The sequence below is a fragment of the Lissotriton vulgaris genome, chromosome 3_1 (genome assembly GCF_964263255.1).
Source record: "Lissotriton vulgaris chromosome 3_1, aLisVul1.2, whole genome shotgun sequence".
NCBI lineage: Eukaryota > Metazoa > Chordata > Amphibia > Caudata > Salamandridae > Lissotriton > Lissotriton vulgaris.
This window is the reverse complement of record NC_141689.1, coordinates 467,457,095-467,474,296: the sequence shown is the minus strand read 5'-3', so window position 1 is coordinate 467,474,296 and position 17,202 is coordinate 467,457,095. Positions and strand designations below refer to the sequence as shown.

At 45.7% G+C, this 17,202-nt stretch overlaps 1 protein-coding gene across 1 annotated transcript in view; it reads right to left on the bottom strand.

Annotated features, from left to right (window-relative positions):
* Positions 1 to 17,202, bottom strand: part of RGS7BP (regulator of G protein signaling 7 binding protein) — a 775,003-nt gene that overhangs the window by 178,709 nt on the left and 579,092 nt on the right. The window contains exon 4 of the mRNA XM_086960688.1: positions 11,749 to 11,896. Within this exon, the coding sequence (XP_086816814.1) occupies positions 11,749 to 11,896 (148 nt within the window). The remainder of the gene's footprint in view (positions 1 to 11,748; positions 11,897 to 17,202) is intronic.

Sequence of the window (17,202 nt, the reverse complement as noted above, 5' to 3'; positions counted from 1 at the left end):
GGGGTCAGATTATACTGAGGAAGGATCTATCACCTGTAGCTCGATTGAGTGAGCCTGTGGAGCCTTGGTGCTCAAAGACACATCAGAGGGACATGAGTGTCAAATATCTGCAACATGGCCTCATTAAAGGCTCTGATCTACTCCAGAATTGTTGAAAAGCCCTGAAAATGCAGGGTGCATCACAGTCAGCTGACGAGCAACTCAGCAACTATCAATCAATCAATCAATCATGGAATTTGTAGAGTGCGCTACTCACCCGTTAGGGTCTCAAGGTTCTGGGGGGGGTCACTACTGCTCGACAGCCAGGTCTTGAGTTGCCTCCTGAAGGTGAGATGGTTCTGTGTCAGCCGGAGGAGGGTGGGGAGGGAGTTCCATGTCTTGGCTGCCAGTTAGGTGAAGGATCTTAAACCGGCGGTGGCTTTGCGAATACGTGGGACGGTGGCAAGGGCGCGGCTGGCGGAGCGGAGCTGGCGGGTTGGCGTGTAGAATGCGAGGCGGTTGTTGGGGTACATGGGGCCCGCGTCGTGGAGAGCCTTGTGTGCGTGGGTGAGGAGTCGGAATGTGATTATTTTGCTGACGGGGAGCCAGTGCAGATTCTTCAGATGGGCAGAGATGTGGCTGTGGCGGGAGATGTCCAGGATGAGTCTTGCCGAGGCGTTCTGAATGAGCTGTAGTATTTTCTGGAGCTTGGCTGAGGTTCCGGCATAGGGGGTGTTTCCATAGTCTAGGCGGCTGGTGACGAGGGCCTGGGTGACCGTTTTCCTGGTTGCGGTGGGGATCCATCGAAGATTTTTTGGAGCATGCGCAGGGTGTTGAAACAGAACGATGTTGCGGCATTGACTTGCTTGGTCATCGTGAGGGAGAAGTCCAGGATGAAGCCCAGGTTGCGTGCGTGGTCTGTGGGCTTGGGGGCGGTGCCCAGGGCAGGTGGCCACCAGGAGTCGTCCCAGGCAGAGGGGGATGGTCCGATTTCCGTCTTGTCTGAGTTCAGCTTCAGATGGCTGAGCTTCATCCATTCAGCGACGTCCTTCATTCCTTCCTGGAGGCTGGCTCTGGCGGTGGCGGGGTCGTTGGTGAGGGAGAGGATCAGCTGTGTGTCGTCGGCGTAGAAGATGATGTTGAGGTTGTGTTTGCGTGCGATGGCCACGAGGGGGATCATGTAGACATTGAAGAGGGTGGGGCTTAGCGAGGATCCTTGTGGGACGCCGCAGATGACTTTGGTAGCCGCGGAGGGGAACTGGGGGAGGCGGACTCTCTGGGTTCTACCGGCGAGGAACGAGATGATCCATTCTAAGGCCGCGCCGTGGATTCCGGTGTCGCTGAGGCGTTGTATCAGGGTGCGTTGGCAAACCGTGTCGAAGGCTGCTGAGAGGTCCAGGAGGATGAGTGTGGCGTTTTCCCCGTTGTCGAGCATAGACCTGATGTCGTCGGTAGCTGCGATGAGGGCGGTCTCGTTGCTGTGGTTAGCTCGGAAACTGGACTGTGACGGGTCGGGGGATCCGTTTGTCTCGAGGAAGGCGGAGAGTTGTTTGTGGACTGTCTTCTCAATGACCTTGGCAGGAAACGGGAGGAGCGAGATGGGTCGAATGTTCTTGAGGTCCGTGGGGTCCGCGGTGGGTTTTTTAAGGAGGGCGCTGAGTTCGGCATGCTTCCAGCTCTCTGGGAAGGTGGCTGATGCGAAGGAGCTGTTGAAGACGTTGCGGAGTTGGGGTGTGATGATGGAGTCGGCTTTGTTTAAGATGTGGTGTGGGCATGGGTCGGTGGGGGAGCCGGAGTGGATGGTGCTCCTGGTGTGGGTGGTGTCTTCAGTGCTGACCGGGTTCCAGGTGCAGAGGGTGGCGATTGGGTGCGCTGGTTCTGTGGTAGGGTGGTTGGTCTGTGCGCCGAAGCTGTTGTGTATGTCGGCGATCTTGCGGTGAAAGAACGAGGCGAGGGAGTTGCAGAGGTCTTGCGAGGGTGTGATGTCGTTGTTGCAGGCGCTGGGGTTGGAGAGCTCTATAACGATGTTGAAGAGTTCCTTGCTGTTGTGGGTGTTGGTGGTGCTTCCGGGTGGCTAAAGATCCAGAGCGAGACCGACTGACGTTATGATGCCCTCACATCTTCTCTTTGGGTAGAAAGTATTGGGATGGGACCAAGTCACACTTCATCTCCTTGTATTTACATTTGGACTTCGGCTTACAGGAGGACTTCAAAAGCGAAGTTAGCCTCTTACAAGAGTGGCCTTGCGAGAGGGAGCAAGCCTGCGCCCTCGACTTGGAATGAGAGTGGGACTTAATCAAGGCCCATGACTTCTAGGGTTCGGTGAATAAAGCTTTGCTTCCTCATCCCAGATAACCTTGGATGTATGTCACGCAGCTTTGAGTTCTGCCACAAGCTTAACCACCAGAGACACAACTTGTGCGAGTCTGCTACCAACATTTGTTTCCTATAGTCTCTGCATGGTTTGGGTTTGGAACCTCTAGTTTTAGGATGGTGTATCATTACCTAGAACACTAGACTTTCTCGTTTTAAGAGTTGCTGGAGACTGTCAAACTTGGGAATGGTGCTCAGGATCCACATTGGAAGGCATGGAAAGAAAGGAACTGACAACAGTGCACGTGTGGCAGTTAGATGTAGCTTTGCTATGTCATTTCCGGGGTTGTACGGAGCCAGTTTAGAGAGACACTGCACCACCAACGGTGCGAGGAGCAAAATTTAAAGGTTTCTGGATCCAACCTGATGCCTGGGGAAACGTGAGAATTCTGCAGTTAGAAGTTTCCATCAGAAAAATAAATGTACACAGGCTTTAAAGGTCCATGAAATCATATCAGCAGACACTCATAGTTAGATTATATTGACAGATTTGAGGATCCGCAGACTTACTGCAACACCTTACTTACCTGTAAGTACATTTTTCCAGCATTGGTATGTTTCTTACATTCACATGCTTGAGTAAATTCCCATCATCAAGGTGGCTACCTCTGGTTACATACAACAGCACTACAGAACAGAAATTAGTCATAGAGAAAACTGAACAGTGTAAGCTTAGGAGAACATTTATTGCACCAAAATTGTAATCAAACTCAACCCAATGTGGTGGTAGTGGTCTAAACTTTACCTCACCAGAGACTAACATAGCTCTGATTTCAAAGCACCTATGTAAACTGGGTTGGAGACAAGGTGAGCCTCAAAGTAAAAAAGTTGTCATGTGAGTCTGTGAGAGATACCAATGTTGGAGTACTGCAGCTATAGGTAACTCGTTTTCTTTCAGGCAATGGATCATTCATAGATTCACATTTGAAACAGAATAGTAAGTAGCACCAACAATTGTAAACTAAGTGAAAGAGGGAGAACAAAGCATACTGTATTGAATATGTTTATGAAAATCTGCTTGTCCTATTGCAGACTTACTTGCTGACTCTGGGTCTAAAGATATTGCTTGGTGAAGGTGTGACGAATTGTTCAGGGAGCTGCCCTAGAGAAGTCTGCCAGTAGGACTCTGGCATACAACATCATTGTCGCTACTATATTTCTTGTGGAATGCACTCTGATTCTGTCTTACAAAGCATGTTCTGCCCTTTTTAATTATTTTTCTAGGAAATCCATCAGGAAGTGTAAAGGAGAGTGGCTAGGTGTTTTATATATGCAGTGGCTGAGATTACAAAACATCCTTGCCAGGAAGCCAGACTAGGCAAAGAGTCCTGTGAGGCACCAACATGTGCACGGATGAACACATTTTATGCAATGCAGATGACCAAATTAAGGCCCAAACCAAACATTAAGGCAGAAGAAAACATTAAAAACAAAACTCCATAGGGTCAACCATTAACATAGTAGTCAAAGGAATCAATGTAGGTCTATCGAAAAGTACCTTCAAAAGTGCAGAGATCTTGCCTCCCCTCTGGCAGTGATCATCTCTCGGTTGTAGAGCTAACAATGGCCCACTGCATGATATATGCTGATTCTTCAGCCCAGAAATATGTAGAGGCAAAGTAGGTAGAGTCCTGGCTCACTTTAAGAGATGCATCGTAACTTACCAACATACAAGTAGGCATATTCTGTTTTGCTCTTTTAATTCTTACCTCTTCCCACGTTTGTATTTATAAAATGTATATGATATTTCTATAGAGCAAACTTAACCTAAATGCAGTGGAGATCTGTACATGGTCAAAAACAAGCATAAAGTCAACAAGTAATAGGAGAAAAAGCTGGGTTGTGAACGGTTAATGCACGTGAAGCTACATTCTTTAAAAAGGTGTTTTTTTTACTCATTTTCTTGATTGGAGCAGAGTTGGGGCAGTCCTGAAGGGTATGTGGATGTGGGTCCAAATCCTGATGGGAATGAATGGAAGTGGCCTGCTATCTTATTTTTCACACTTCTTTGTTTGCAGTCTGATGTTGTCCTGACTGCAGGTGTGATGTGAACCATCAGAGAGGTGAGCCTGTCTGCAAGAATGAAATGAATGAAACTTATATAGCGCACGACTTACCCTGGAGCATCTCAGCGCTTGCTTAGGGAACCCGTCCTGGTATTCCCCTGTGAGATAACCCTGGCCGGGTATCCACAAGGTGAAAGCCAGGCATCCCACCGCGAGGGGCCGTTGTGGAGATTAAGCAAGCTATTGCCCAGAGTCGCAGAGTGTGAACCCGTGAGTCGAGAAGGCACCGGAGCGAGAATTAACGAGTCCGTGAAATTTTGAGCCCAACACCCGCCTCGGCGGGGAATTGAACCCTGGTCCAGGGCCGAACTCAAGCTCCAGGTCTGCCGCCTCTAACCCCTGAGCCACACTTCTCCACGCTGAGCCACACTTCTCCACGGAAAAGGCAGGTGTTGGTCATGATGGCTTTGTAAATGATGTAGCTGGTTTTAAAGAAGTTGCGGGCCAGCAAGGGCAGCAAATGTAGTTCAACCTGGATGGGGTGATGTGATCATACTTCTTTATGCCCTAGATTAAATGTGCTGAGGAATGTAGGGTGCCATGAAGGTGTGCTAGTTTGGAGCCTCGGAGGTCATGGGCATTACCATTACCAAGATGCAAGAGTATGAGGGCTTGAACAGCAGCTTAAATTTGCTTTCTGGAAGAAAATGTTTGACTTTCTTTAGAAGAGAGACCTGTTAACAGGTAGTCTTTGCAATGTGTTCTTGAGGGTGAGGTTGGTGTCTAAGGTAAATCTAAGTGACTAGGCATTTGGCAATAGTTGGGAGTTCACATTCATCAAGGTTCATGTCATTGAGCCACATTTGTACTGTTTCATATTCTTGGCAAATAACAAGAATTCTGTTTTGGTTGGGTTAAGCTTAAGGTACATGTGGGACATCCAGGTCTGGATGATGTGCAAACAGGGTTTGAGGTGTTGGATGTATGAATCAGTGGAGACTTTCAAGTAGATTTGTATATCATTTGCATATTGGAGAATGCTGATGCTGTTTTCTGTGAGTAGAGCACCAAGCGTCTCCATGTAAAGGTTGAGCATGACAGGAGACAGTATGGAACTCAGGGATACTCCACAGACGATAAGGAAGCTTTGTGACCCCGGAGGTGCCCGTGTGAACAAACTAGTGTCTTTTGGAAAGGTAGGAGGCAAACTAGGGAAGGACACGGCTGGTGAATCCCATTTGAGACTCCATTGGGCAAATGAAGGTGTGAGTAAATCGAAGGCAGCTGAGAGGTCCAGCAGCATCAAGAGGCAGGGATCATCTTCATCTGTGGTCACAAGAGCATTGCCCACGATGTGTAAGATAGTGGTCTCCATTCTGCAGCGTGACCTGAAGTCAGAATGGTAGTCCAGCTGGAAATGGTTATTATTGATATGATCTTGGAATTTAACATAGGCAACTTTTTCAATAATCTTACTTATGAATGATAGGACAGTGAGGTCATCATGGTCTAGTATAGGTTTGTTTCACAGCCAAAGGAACTTATTGAGCGCACAAATCACCATAAGGTCTTATGGCGTAAGGTCTCAGGTTTCAGAATGGAAGATTTGGCCTGCCTTCAGAGCTTCAGGGACGATGCCTTCTGTGTGGTAGACATTTACAAAGGTGAGTAAGGGTAAGAGGAGAGAAATAGAGCTTAGATGAAGGACAAGGGTAACACATCATCTTCATAAGAAGTGGCAAAGGGCTGGAGTTGAGTATGTGTCCATCAATCAATCAATAGATTATAATTTGCAGAGTGCAGCTAATCACCCGTGAGGGTACCCAGGCGCTGAAGATCTTGCTGCAGAGGCTAAGTCGACCAGCCATGTCTTCAGTCCTTTCCTGAATTCCAGTAGTGAGTTTGCGGTCCGGAGGTGAAGAGCGAGGTCGTTCCAGGATGTGGTCGCAAGGTAGGAGAAGGAACGACTTCTGCTGCAACTTCAACGTATGCGAGGGGTGTGAGGGAGATAACGGGAGGTGGAGCGAAGTTCTAAGGATGGTTGGAGAAAATTCAAGTGGTGGTTTACGTATGCTGGACCTTTGTTGTGCAGGTCTTTTCATGTGTGAACCAGTATCTTGAAGTGGCATCTTTAAATGGGGAGCCTCTGGAGCTTGTGGGTTCGCTTGGGAAGGTTGAGGATGAGTATGGCTGTGAGTTCTGTATGGTCTGTAATCTCTTCAGGAGGTGCGATTTGATTACTGCGTAGAAGGCATTGCCATAGTCCAGCCGGCTGGAGATTAGGGCTTGTGTAATGGTGTGTCTGGTGTTGACTGACAGCCGTTTGAAGATCTTGCTGAACATGCAGAGGGAGAGAAATCAGCTGGAGAAGACTGTGTTGGTCTGGTCTGGTTGAATGGTAAGAGAGTGACGGGCCGGTTGTTGGCTAGGTCATCTGCGCGAAATAGAGCTTTGGGGATTGGCTGTTGCAGGATTCTACAGGAAATTGGGGAAGTAAGAGATGAAGCAGGTTTGGTGTTGTCAAGGTAATGCTGGATATTCTGTTTTTTCACTAAAAAAAGGTTAATGGCATTGCACTTCTCTATAGAGTGAGGAATAGGTGGGTCTAGGCAGGTGTTGATGAGGTACTTAATTGTCTGCTTCTGCTGGTGGCTTCATTGATGGTGTTGGTAAGTTACTTTGCTTTGGCTGATGTTATGAGCTGCCTACATGTTGCGTTGAAGGATTTCAGTACCAAGAGTTCATCAGGAGTTCTGTTTTTCCACAATTTTCTTTCTAGTCTACAGATGGATCATTTATTTTCAGCAACTTCTGTGGAGTACCTGGGTGCTGATGACTTTCACTTGCACTTGCATGTTATAATTTGAGCATGGACGTTTACATAGTTTCCAAAAGATTGTTGAAATTAGTTACAAGGGTGTTGGCACCAGTCGTTAAGTTAATACGTTAAGAGATGAGTTCAAGCATTATGTTACCCATGAGTAGTCTTTGAAGGATCTGAAGTTTTGGCCTTCTCTTTTTTGTTGACCTTGGTTTGATGGTAGGACGCTGAGCAGGGAGAAAGCGATGGCAAAGTGATCGGTCTAAAGTTATGTGTGGTTGTACTGGATTGTTGGTAAAGTAGAGAAGACAGGGTCAAGGAAGTAACTACTGGAGTGTGTTACTTGTGTGATTTGCTGTGCCATATTGAATGTATCAGTGAGGTTGAAGAGATTGTCTCTTGTTTTTGTTTAGCTTATGTTGTCTGGCAGGTTAAAGACACTTCCTGTGCAGATAACTGATGGGAAATGAAGTGGCATCACTTCCTTTGCAGATGGAAGATGGGAAATCCAGTAGTCTCACTTCCCATGCAGATGGATGATGGGAAATGAAGTCCTCTTGCTTGACTTCTTTTAAATACGGCTTTGATAGGAAATACACATTTACTTTTCGCAAAACGCATTTTAAGGTTCACCCTTTCTACATGTTTTTACCGGACCACAGTCAAACACCATATCCCAGGTACAACTATTTGGTTGAAGTTCTTTATTTCGGCCAAAGGCCATAAAAGATTTCATAATAATACATCATTCATAAAATAATCTGAAATACATCCAGCCAAATATTACATAATTTCAGTAAAAAGGGTCAAACGATCCCAATAAAACAATTTCAATCAATATATAATGCTTTTGATACATTAAAAGGATAAATGTCTAGTTATTTCCACAGTCCAAAGTGGTGTCCTCAGTCAAAGATATCTTGAATCTTCAACGCATCACAGGTTTAACACCACTGCCTTCCGTATTAATCCCACTATAAACAGATATCTAGATAACGCAAATATAACATGTGGTAAGGTGCTTATTGTCAATACCCTAAGTGCCTCTTGGTGCTGTGTGAATCCCATTTAATTACATAGTAGTTGGATCCATTTACTCCTTGCTCTATCATACGCCGGACAGAAAACAGAATATGTGCTATGTTTTCTGTATAAATTATGGACCCTAAAGTGCCTGTAGTGCGTAAAGTGCAAGATCGATCTTCCTTGCCTCCCCAGTTCTTTATCTGTAGTATGTTATATCTTAGCTTTAGATATAGGATTCTTGCTAAGTGTGGTTGTACATGGTCAATGAAATCCTCGTAATTTGTGCGTGGCTTGATAGAAAGGAATCCAGTAGTTAGCCTTCCTAGTCTCAGGTCACAATGAAGTGCGTTCAATATGTGTTGCCAATAGTTTCCCTTCAGGGTGCCTTTACAGCTTGGTGTTAGACTCTGTGGGTTAGTCCAATATGATTCAAGACCTAGCTCTATGAGCCATTTCCGGACAAATCTTAACCATGGGAAGGTAAGACATGTATCAATGGCTAATAAGTCGCTGACACCTTCTCTGTATACTTGTAATTCCGGCATTATCCATAGCCATATCCAGTAGAGCAATGGTCGCAGGGTTGCAAGATGCCCTATATGCTTCATATTTAGGTTGTGAAACATTGGGACAAGCAGTGTTGATTGGGGTAGCCCCAATAGTCTCCTCGCAAATTTGTTCTCCTCGGTTATCAGTTGTTTGATGTCACTGTACCCCATAACTCTGATCCATACAATGCTGCTGCCTGGACCTTACATTTGTATATCTCAAGGGCTAGTGTCACAGATTTACTTGTAGTTGAGATATTCTTCTTGAGGATTGCCCCTGACCCTTGGGCTAACCGTAGAGCTGAGTGGCTGACTTGCTGTTTCCAAGCTAGTTTGGTGTCTAATAATATACCCAAATAGGTGAAATTTGTGGCATATTCTATTCTCTCGTTGCTCAGCACAAGGTTCCTTTTAAAGCCCTTTCGTGGGTTCATGGCAATATGCATGGTTTTGGTTGCATTTATTTCTACGCCTTTTTCTATACAATATCTATTAAAACCATTCAGCATATTTTGTAGCCCCTTTATGGTCTGTGATATCAAGATGGTATTGTCTGCAAAAAGCAGCGCCAATACGAAGTTCCCATTTAGCTTTGGGTTTGCATTTGCTCTATCTTGTAAGTGGTTTACCACATCATTGATATAGAGTGAGAACACAACTTTGTCTCATTCCTCTTTCTATCGGGATTGGCTTTGTGAGTTCCCCATTCATACCCCAGCGGAATCTAGCATACTTTTCGTTGTGTAACTTTTTAGCTGCGTAACCAGGTTAAGGGGAGCTCACTGTTTTTTGAGTGAATCCCATAGTAAGCTTCTGGGTACGAGGTGAAAAGCTGCCCCCAGATTATCGAATGCCACATAAATGTGCCCCTTTCTGATCTTAACATATTTCCAAATAATGCACAAGAGTCTGAAGACTTGTTCTATTGTACCAATGGGGATCTGAATCCTGCCTGGTATGGGGACAGTATGCTATTGATCTCTATCCAATCATTAGGCCTATTCAGTAGTTGTCTGGCGTACATTTTTTGGAGTACATCTATCAGGCTAAATGGCCTGTAATTTTAAGGTTTGTATTTACTGCCCTTTTTGTGGATAGGGACAATTTCAGCGCCTTTCCACGTTCCAGGTACTGGAGCACCAGCTGATATTGCGTTGCTAAGAGCATTAACATATGGGACCCATACCTTTTTGTCATGTTTGAATAAGTCACCAGGGATTCTATCTAATTCCGGTGCTTTTCCTGGTTTGATTGAATCTATAGCGTTCTCAGTTTCTTGCTGTGAGAAGACGATCACCCCGCTATCTCCATCTATGTTAACAGGCCATCTATCTCCACTGATGGCTTCAATGGGCCGAAAACTGGAGTATAGATCAGTAAAGTGGTCGGTCCAAACCGCCGAGTCCAATTAGTGCTCTGTCCCTCTTACCTGATCCTTTTCCCCCCACATGCTATAATTTTCCAGAACTCTGCTGAGTTATTAGTTTTTGCTGCCTCCAGAAGATCAAGCAAACTATTTTCCTTCCAATTCCTCTTGGCGGTAGCCAATGCTTTCCGGTGAGCATCCCTGGCGCTACTTACTGGGTTTGCATTTCCCTGCTTTATTGATTCAGGTAGAACTGTCTTGGATCTTCTACATTCGGTTGTGTACCATGGGTTTGCCTTTAGTCCCGCCTCAGGTTTGGGTTTCGGGTTCTTCCCATTATTTTTAGGGAGGAAGGGCTCTAGCTTTGAAATCAGGGCAGTGTGAATAGATGTTACAGGCAAATCACTTGTCTTTAAGTGTGCACCCACAACTATTCAGATCTTTAGGGGTTTGAATGCCCAAGCAGAAAACGACCTAAAAGTTATTGAATGCAACATTGGTGTAGCTTAGAAATCACAGTTACTGAAAGTCCAAAAACATGCAAAGCTAAGGAGAACAGTTTCAAATCATCATATAACGAGAGGGGGGTGGTGGGGTGGTTAGAGGCTGTAGGTCACACTACACTAGTACATTCTGGGCATGTGTTTGAGCAGGGGTCACATTCTATGCCAGCTTTTTATGTTACCTGGTGAAGCCTTTCTTATCTCTGCAGAAACTGTGTGGAGGGAAACTAGTAAGTCAGTGGATCAATCTTTCACAGTTAGGAGATTTGAATCTTATTTATTAAGCATTTCTTATTTCAAGATCTACAAACCATGGTTTGTATTACTTAAATTGTGGTGTGGCGCAACAGTTGTATTTGCATGCTTTCTGCGCCTCGGGCAGTTTGGTATTACTTAAACGACTGCAGACCCTTGTGTGTCACGGTCTGTAATTCAGATAATGCTGGCATGAATGTACCACTGGTGCTATACTTAAGGGGCCTTCCTTAACTTGCATGGGGCGTGGTTCATGCAAATGAGGCACACACTTTGCATCCATGCCAAACCAGTATAATGAATGTTGTTGCAAAGGCATAGTGGCGGTTAGGAGGCGTACTGAATGTGATCTACAAAGAGGAGCACACTCCCTGCACCCTCCCACCAACTGAGGGAGACCCCTGTTGTCATTTACCGCATCCATCTGCAGGGGGATCTTTGTCCCCCACTGAGGTGCAAGATGGGTACTGCCTGCAATGTGAAAGACAAATCGGCTGCTTCAAACAGCCAGGCTGCCTTTCACTAATACAGTGCTCAAGGGCACAAACATGTTTGTGTCTGACTTCGGGCAGTGCATTCTCTGTAATAGCATGCACTGTCCCCGTTTGTGCCCATCACACCATCTTAGCGTCGGAAACTGGGACAGTGCACCCTACATACAATATTGCCCTAAGTGTGCCAAGACGGGATTTTCTATTCTTATTTGTGTGCATGGTATTTTCTATGCCACAAGGTCTATGGTGCATTAGGATCCATACTATCATTATATGAAATAATTACTGTGTAATCATGGTCTCATGGAAAGAGAACATAGCACAGAAAGAACGAGGTGGAGCAGCAGATGTAAAATATGAATCATAGGCATACATACCTTTCAGTGTTTTCAATATCTGCATCAACTTGCCATGAGTGCGGCTGAGATTCTGGTGGCGATGATGACGTATCTTCTAAAATAGGAACTTCAGAACTCTCGTCCATTTTACAGTCCATAATTTTGGGGACCAAACACACTTCTTTTCCTTGAAATCATTTAAAAGAAAAACAACCTCTATTTAAATTATATAAATTTAGGCTTAAGTTGAATTAGTCAAACACAGAACATACAATGAAATATAGCACTCATTGAAATGTTTTGAAAAATAAAAATAACGAATCATGGCAGAACAATATACTAGATATCACTCTTACGACACCCAGTAATACCTTTGCCCCTGGCTACCTGCTGAGCCGGTTAGGCAATTCTATTATTCGAGTGGGTGAGATTGACTTCACCCACGAAAATGCATTTTTAGTAAACATCAGTTTTGAAACTTTCAAACAATATACAGCCTGATTTGGACTTTGGCAGATAGTTTACACGGCTGGGATGGTAAAGGACATTACTTCCACCAACCATAGGGACCTCTGCCGGCAGATTTAGAGATGTTCGCTGGTCCTTCTCTTTCATATGTGAACAGGGAGACCTTAAAGTGCCACAATCTATGGTCAGTTTATTAATGTGTTAAATGATATAGTGTCTTACCTGTAATTCCATTTCTCTCGTAGGGGTATTTCCATGATAGTCATAAGCGTTGAATAGTCCCGTCCATCTGCGAGGACCATGGTGCACTGCAGCCAATATAAGTTCTTAAGTGCTAAAGTTGGCCTTTCTTCAAGAAGTCCTTGAAAAGTTACTTAAGAAGTCATAATGCAGCCTAGGGGTAGGCTACAATGGTCTTCATCTTGGAATGGCAAAAGAAGAGATTGTAATTATATATGCTCTCAGTAAATGAATTTTTTGTAATTGCACAGAAGACAGAAGCTTCACAAACCCTTTTGCTATGAGACACAGAGATGAAGAAGTACAGGGCAGTGTAGCCCATTGGCTGCTATTATAAGTGAGGAAAAGGTAGGCTGTGCCTTTCAGAGCAGAGAGACCACCAATATCCCATCATGCTCAGCCCGAGGCAGTTACCTCAGTTCTTTTTGAAAGCTACACTAAACCAATAATAATGGAGCATGAAATTATCTGTCCACTCCACTGGGGAGGGCTGCTTATGACTATCATGGAAATGCGCCTTCAGAGAGAGCTGGAATTACAGGTCAGAGACGATACCTCCTCTTGTAGGGGATTTCCATGTATAGTCAAAAGCATTGAATAGGTAGCAAGATCATCCCCCCTGATGCTGTGGAGTAGACAGAAAACACCAGAAATGTACCCCACTAAGTACAAAGGTTTCTGAGGGATGCTTGTCCTACTTGAGCATCTGCCCTAGCATCTGGACTGTCCTCCAAGTAGCTGCCTTGCAAATATCTGCTAAGGGACTATTCCTCATTAAAGCAGCAGTAGCTGCCTTAGCTCTGGTAGAGTGAACTTTGGGCCTGCCAGAAAGGGATTTGTTGGCTAGCTGATAACAACGGAAAATGCATGAAACAACCCACCTAGAGAATGGCTGTTTAGAAGTAGCTAAACCTGTGCGGACTGGGCCATAACTGCTAAACAGCTGTTGTGAGCTACCAATGGACGTGGTCTTGTCCAAATAGAATTTGAATACCCTTTTAACATCCAGCGAACGGAGAGCGTGGGTAAAGCAATAGTGTGGTTCACGTGGAAGTCTGAGACCCCTTTAGGGAGTAACTTAGGATGCGTGCGCAGCACTACTTGGGAAGAGTGGAAGACTGTGTAAGGTTCAAGGGTGCAAAGAGCCAGGATCTCACAAACTCTCCTAGCTGACGTAATGGCCACCAAGAAAACAGTTTTCCATGTGAGATGCTGTAATGAAGCTTTGTGAATGGGTTCAAAGGGAGGAAGCATAAGGCAAGAAAGTACTACATTCAGCTCCCATGGAGGAGAAGGGCATCTAATGGGAGGAAAAACCTTCTTTAACCTCTCTAGGAAATCTTTAATAAATGGAATCCTAAAGAGAGAGATTTCTGAAGGATGTTTCCTGTATGCCGTGAGGGGAGACACGTGGACTCTGATTGAGGAGTATGAAGACCAGATTTGGCAAGGTGTAATAAATACAGGAGAACTACTTCCTCCTGGCAATAGAGGGATCAATCTGTTTGGAGGAACACCAAATACAAAATCGTCTCCATTTAAAAGCATAAGCTTCATGTAGATAGTCGCTTCGCTTCCTTTAAAATGTCCATACAGTCCTGAGGCAGGTTTAGATGACGGTACTGCACGATCTCAGGAGCCAGGCTGCCAAACTCAAGGGGGAAAGGCTGGGGTGTAGCAGTTGGCCTTTGAACTTCGTGAGAAGGTTCGGTCTGCAAGGCAGCCTGAGATGTGGATGGATAGACCAGTGAAGGAGGTCTGGAACCCACAGTTGTCTCTGCTATTCTGGGGCTGTTGGGATGCCAGTTTGTGCAGGACTGCCTGTAACATTGGTATTGGAGGAAAAATTTAAAGAAATTTATTCGACCAGTCGATCCATACGGCATTCCCTAGTGACCTTGGATGGTAAAATCTGGTGGCAAAGTCACAGCATTTTTTGTTTTCCTCCTTGGCGAACAGATCTGTAGAAGGTGTGCCCCACAAGCTGAAGATATCTTGCACGACTTCTTCGTTCAGCACCCACTCATGGTTTTGCCAAGATCCCTGCTGAGCAAGTCTGCGTGGATATCCTGTGCCCCTGGCAGATGCACAGCTACCAAAGTTAGATTCCTGGCGATGAGCAAGTGGCAGATTGATTGAGGTTCTTGTAACAGGGCTCTGGACCTAGTCCCCACTTGCTTGTTCAGGTAGTACATGGTGGTTGTATTGTCCGTCTGAACAAGTAGGGTGTTGGTCGTGAACGAAGGATGAAAAGCCAGGTGTACTGTTCGGAGTTCCAGAAGGTTGATATGATATGTCTGTTCTCTCGGGAGCATAGCCCTTGTATCTGTAGGTCATCCATGTGGGCTTCCCACCCAAGCAGTGAGGCATCCGTGACCATGGACTGTGTTGGTGGTGAAAAGGCATTCCCCTCAGGAGATTTTTCTGGGAACACCACCACTGGAGAGATAATACAGCATGAGTTGAGAGTGTGATCTTGTCCTCTCAGTTCCCTGAGAGCTGATTCCACTGGTCCTCCAAGCACTCTTGGAGAGGGAGCATGTGTAGGTGAGCATTGGGAGTCAGAAATATGCGGGAAGCCATTGAGCCGAGGAGCAAGGAGATTATACGTACTGATGGATTGGTTATCCGCTGAAGATTGAGATATTTTCGGAGAATGGATAACCGTCGTTCCTCCGAAGGAAACACCTTTTCATGGAAAGTGTTGATGATAGCTCCTAAGTAATTTAGTATCTGAACAGGAGATGACGTGGACTTTTGAACACTGACGTGCAGACCCAAGCGATGAAGCAGATTGCATGTCCATAGGAAATGTTCTTGGGCTTCTGTGAAGGTGGATGCCTTGATCAGCCAATTATCTAGATAGGCATATACAAAGATTTTGCGTTTCTGAAGTTTGTGCTGCCACCACCGCCATGCATTTGAAAAAAGCCCTGAGGGCTGAGTTGAGGCCGAATGGTAGAACCGTGTATTGGTAGAGGTTCTGTCCCACAACAAACCTGAGGAATTTCCGATGGGCCTTTGCGATATGAATATAAAAATAAGCGTTGTAAAGATCTTTTGAACAGAGCCAATCTCCCTATTGAAGTGGAGGGTAAATTTTGGGTAAAGCCAGCATCCTGGTTTTTTACTTCCTGATCTACTAGTTCGAGATGCGAAGGTCGAGAATAGGCCTGAACTCTAGTCTACCTTTCTTTTGCACTAGGAAGTATCTGGAGTAGATACCTTGAGCTCATTGGTTTTGAGGGACTAGTTCCAACGCTTTTTTGTGGCACAGAGTGTTGAGTTACTCCAGTTAAAGCTTGAGGTGAGACATGGACGATCTCGGGGGAATGGATGGTGGTGGGGCAGGGAATCTGAGACAATAGCGTAGTTTGACGATATTCTAGAGCGTAGCGCCTGTTGTTATGCGTTGCCACTCTGTAAACACAAGGAGATGATGGACGGAGTGCTGAAACTTTTCAGACACTCACCCCCAGTCACATATCTGGGTTGAATCCATTATCATTCCTTAGCTCACTTAGCCACCTCAGTTCAGACCCAGCTATATGCAAATCAGTCTTGACCCTGTGCATCATGGGAACAGGCCAGCCCGAACTGCCAAGCCAGGTCTTCCCTGAACCGGGAACAAGCATCCTGGGACCGGTTTCTGGGTAACAGTCTTCATCAGCCAGGCTAGCTTGAATCAAGTGGCAAAGTGAGCAAGAGACCCACGTCTGGGCATACCCTTGCCACTCTGCCAGATAATTTGCAATGCTAACCCCTACTGAAGTGGGTAACGGAAGAGGGGGAAGAGACGATTCAGGGTTTTGCTGCAGCGGTTTGTCATCCTCCCTGGTTAGCTTGTTGGGAGTTTCGTCCCATGTGCCTTGTGCTGTGACTGGTATGGTTGTAGATATTGTTGAGATTTGCCAGACTGCCACTGAGAGAGGTTTGAACCCTCGTTGAGGGGAAAACGGAAGTGGTAAGGCGGGATGAATGCCGTTGCCCCTTAGACTTTTCTCATCCCACCGCTTTTAAGGTATCCACTTCCGCCTTCATTCTTGCCAATTCGTTGTCAGTGTGTGAGCGGAAGAGGGTGGAACTGGAAAAAGGTAAATTTTGTAGATGTAACTGGGCATCTGGCTTCAGAGATGTCAATCGCAGCCATGCATGTCGACGTTAAGAGATCCTGTAGCAGTAACTGTGGGCGGCTAGAATCAAGGCATCTGCTGCCGCGCTGGTGACTTGATTTGAGACAATAGCTTCCTCCTGGACGATTTCTAGAAAATCTTCCTGGTGCTCTTTTGAGAGGTGATCCGCAAAGTGGAGAATGGATTCCCATAAGGCATGGTTGTACCCAGGAGGGCTGTGGCACTGGCCACTTTCATGGATGTAACAGCGATGCTGCAGATTTTGCATACTGATGAATCCACCTTTTTGCTCTCATTATCGGGGGGAGAAGTAGCAGATGGTGAGGTGGCGTGGGATTTTCGTGCTGCTAAAATCACCACTGAGTCAGGAGGAGGATCGGCACGTAAGGACAGTGGATCCTGTTCCAGTGGTCGATCTTTCTTTTGGAGCCTTGATGGTGCTGATTTTGCCGTAGCAAGCGTAAGGATCAATTCCATGGCTGGCTCCAGAAGACCTGGTACTAAAGGAAGTAATGGTCTAGAGGCCATGCGTTGGTCGAGGGTCTCAAAAATGACAGAAGTCGATGAACTAGGGATCTCCATAGATATGTTCAATGTTGATGAACCTCAAACCAGAACCTCTTGAAAAGTGTTGATTTTATCAATTGGGGAA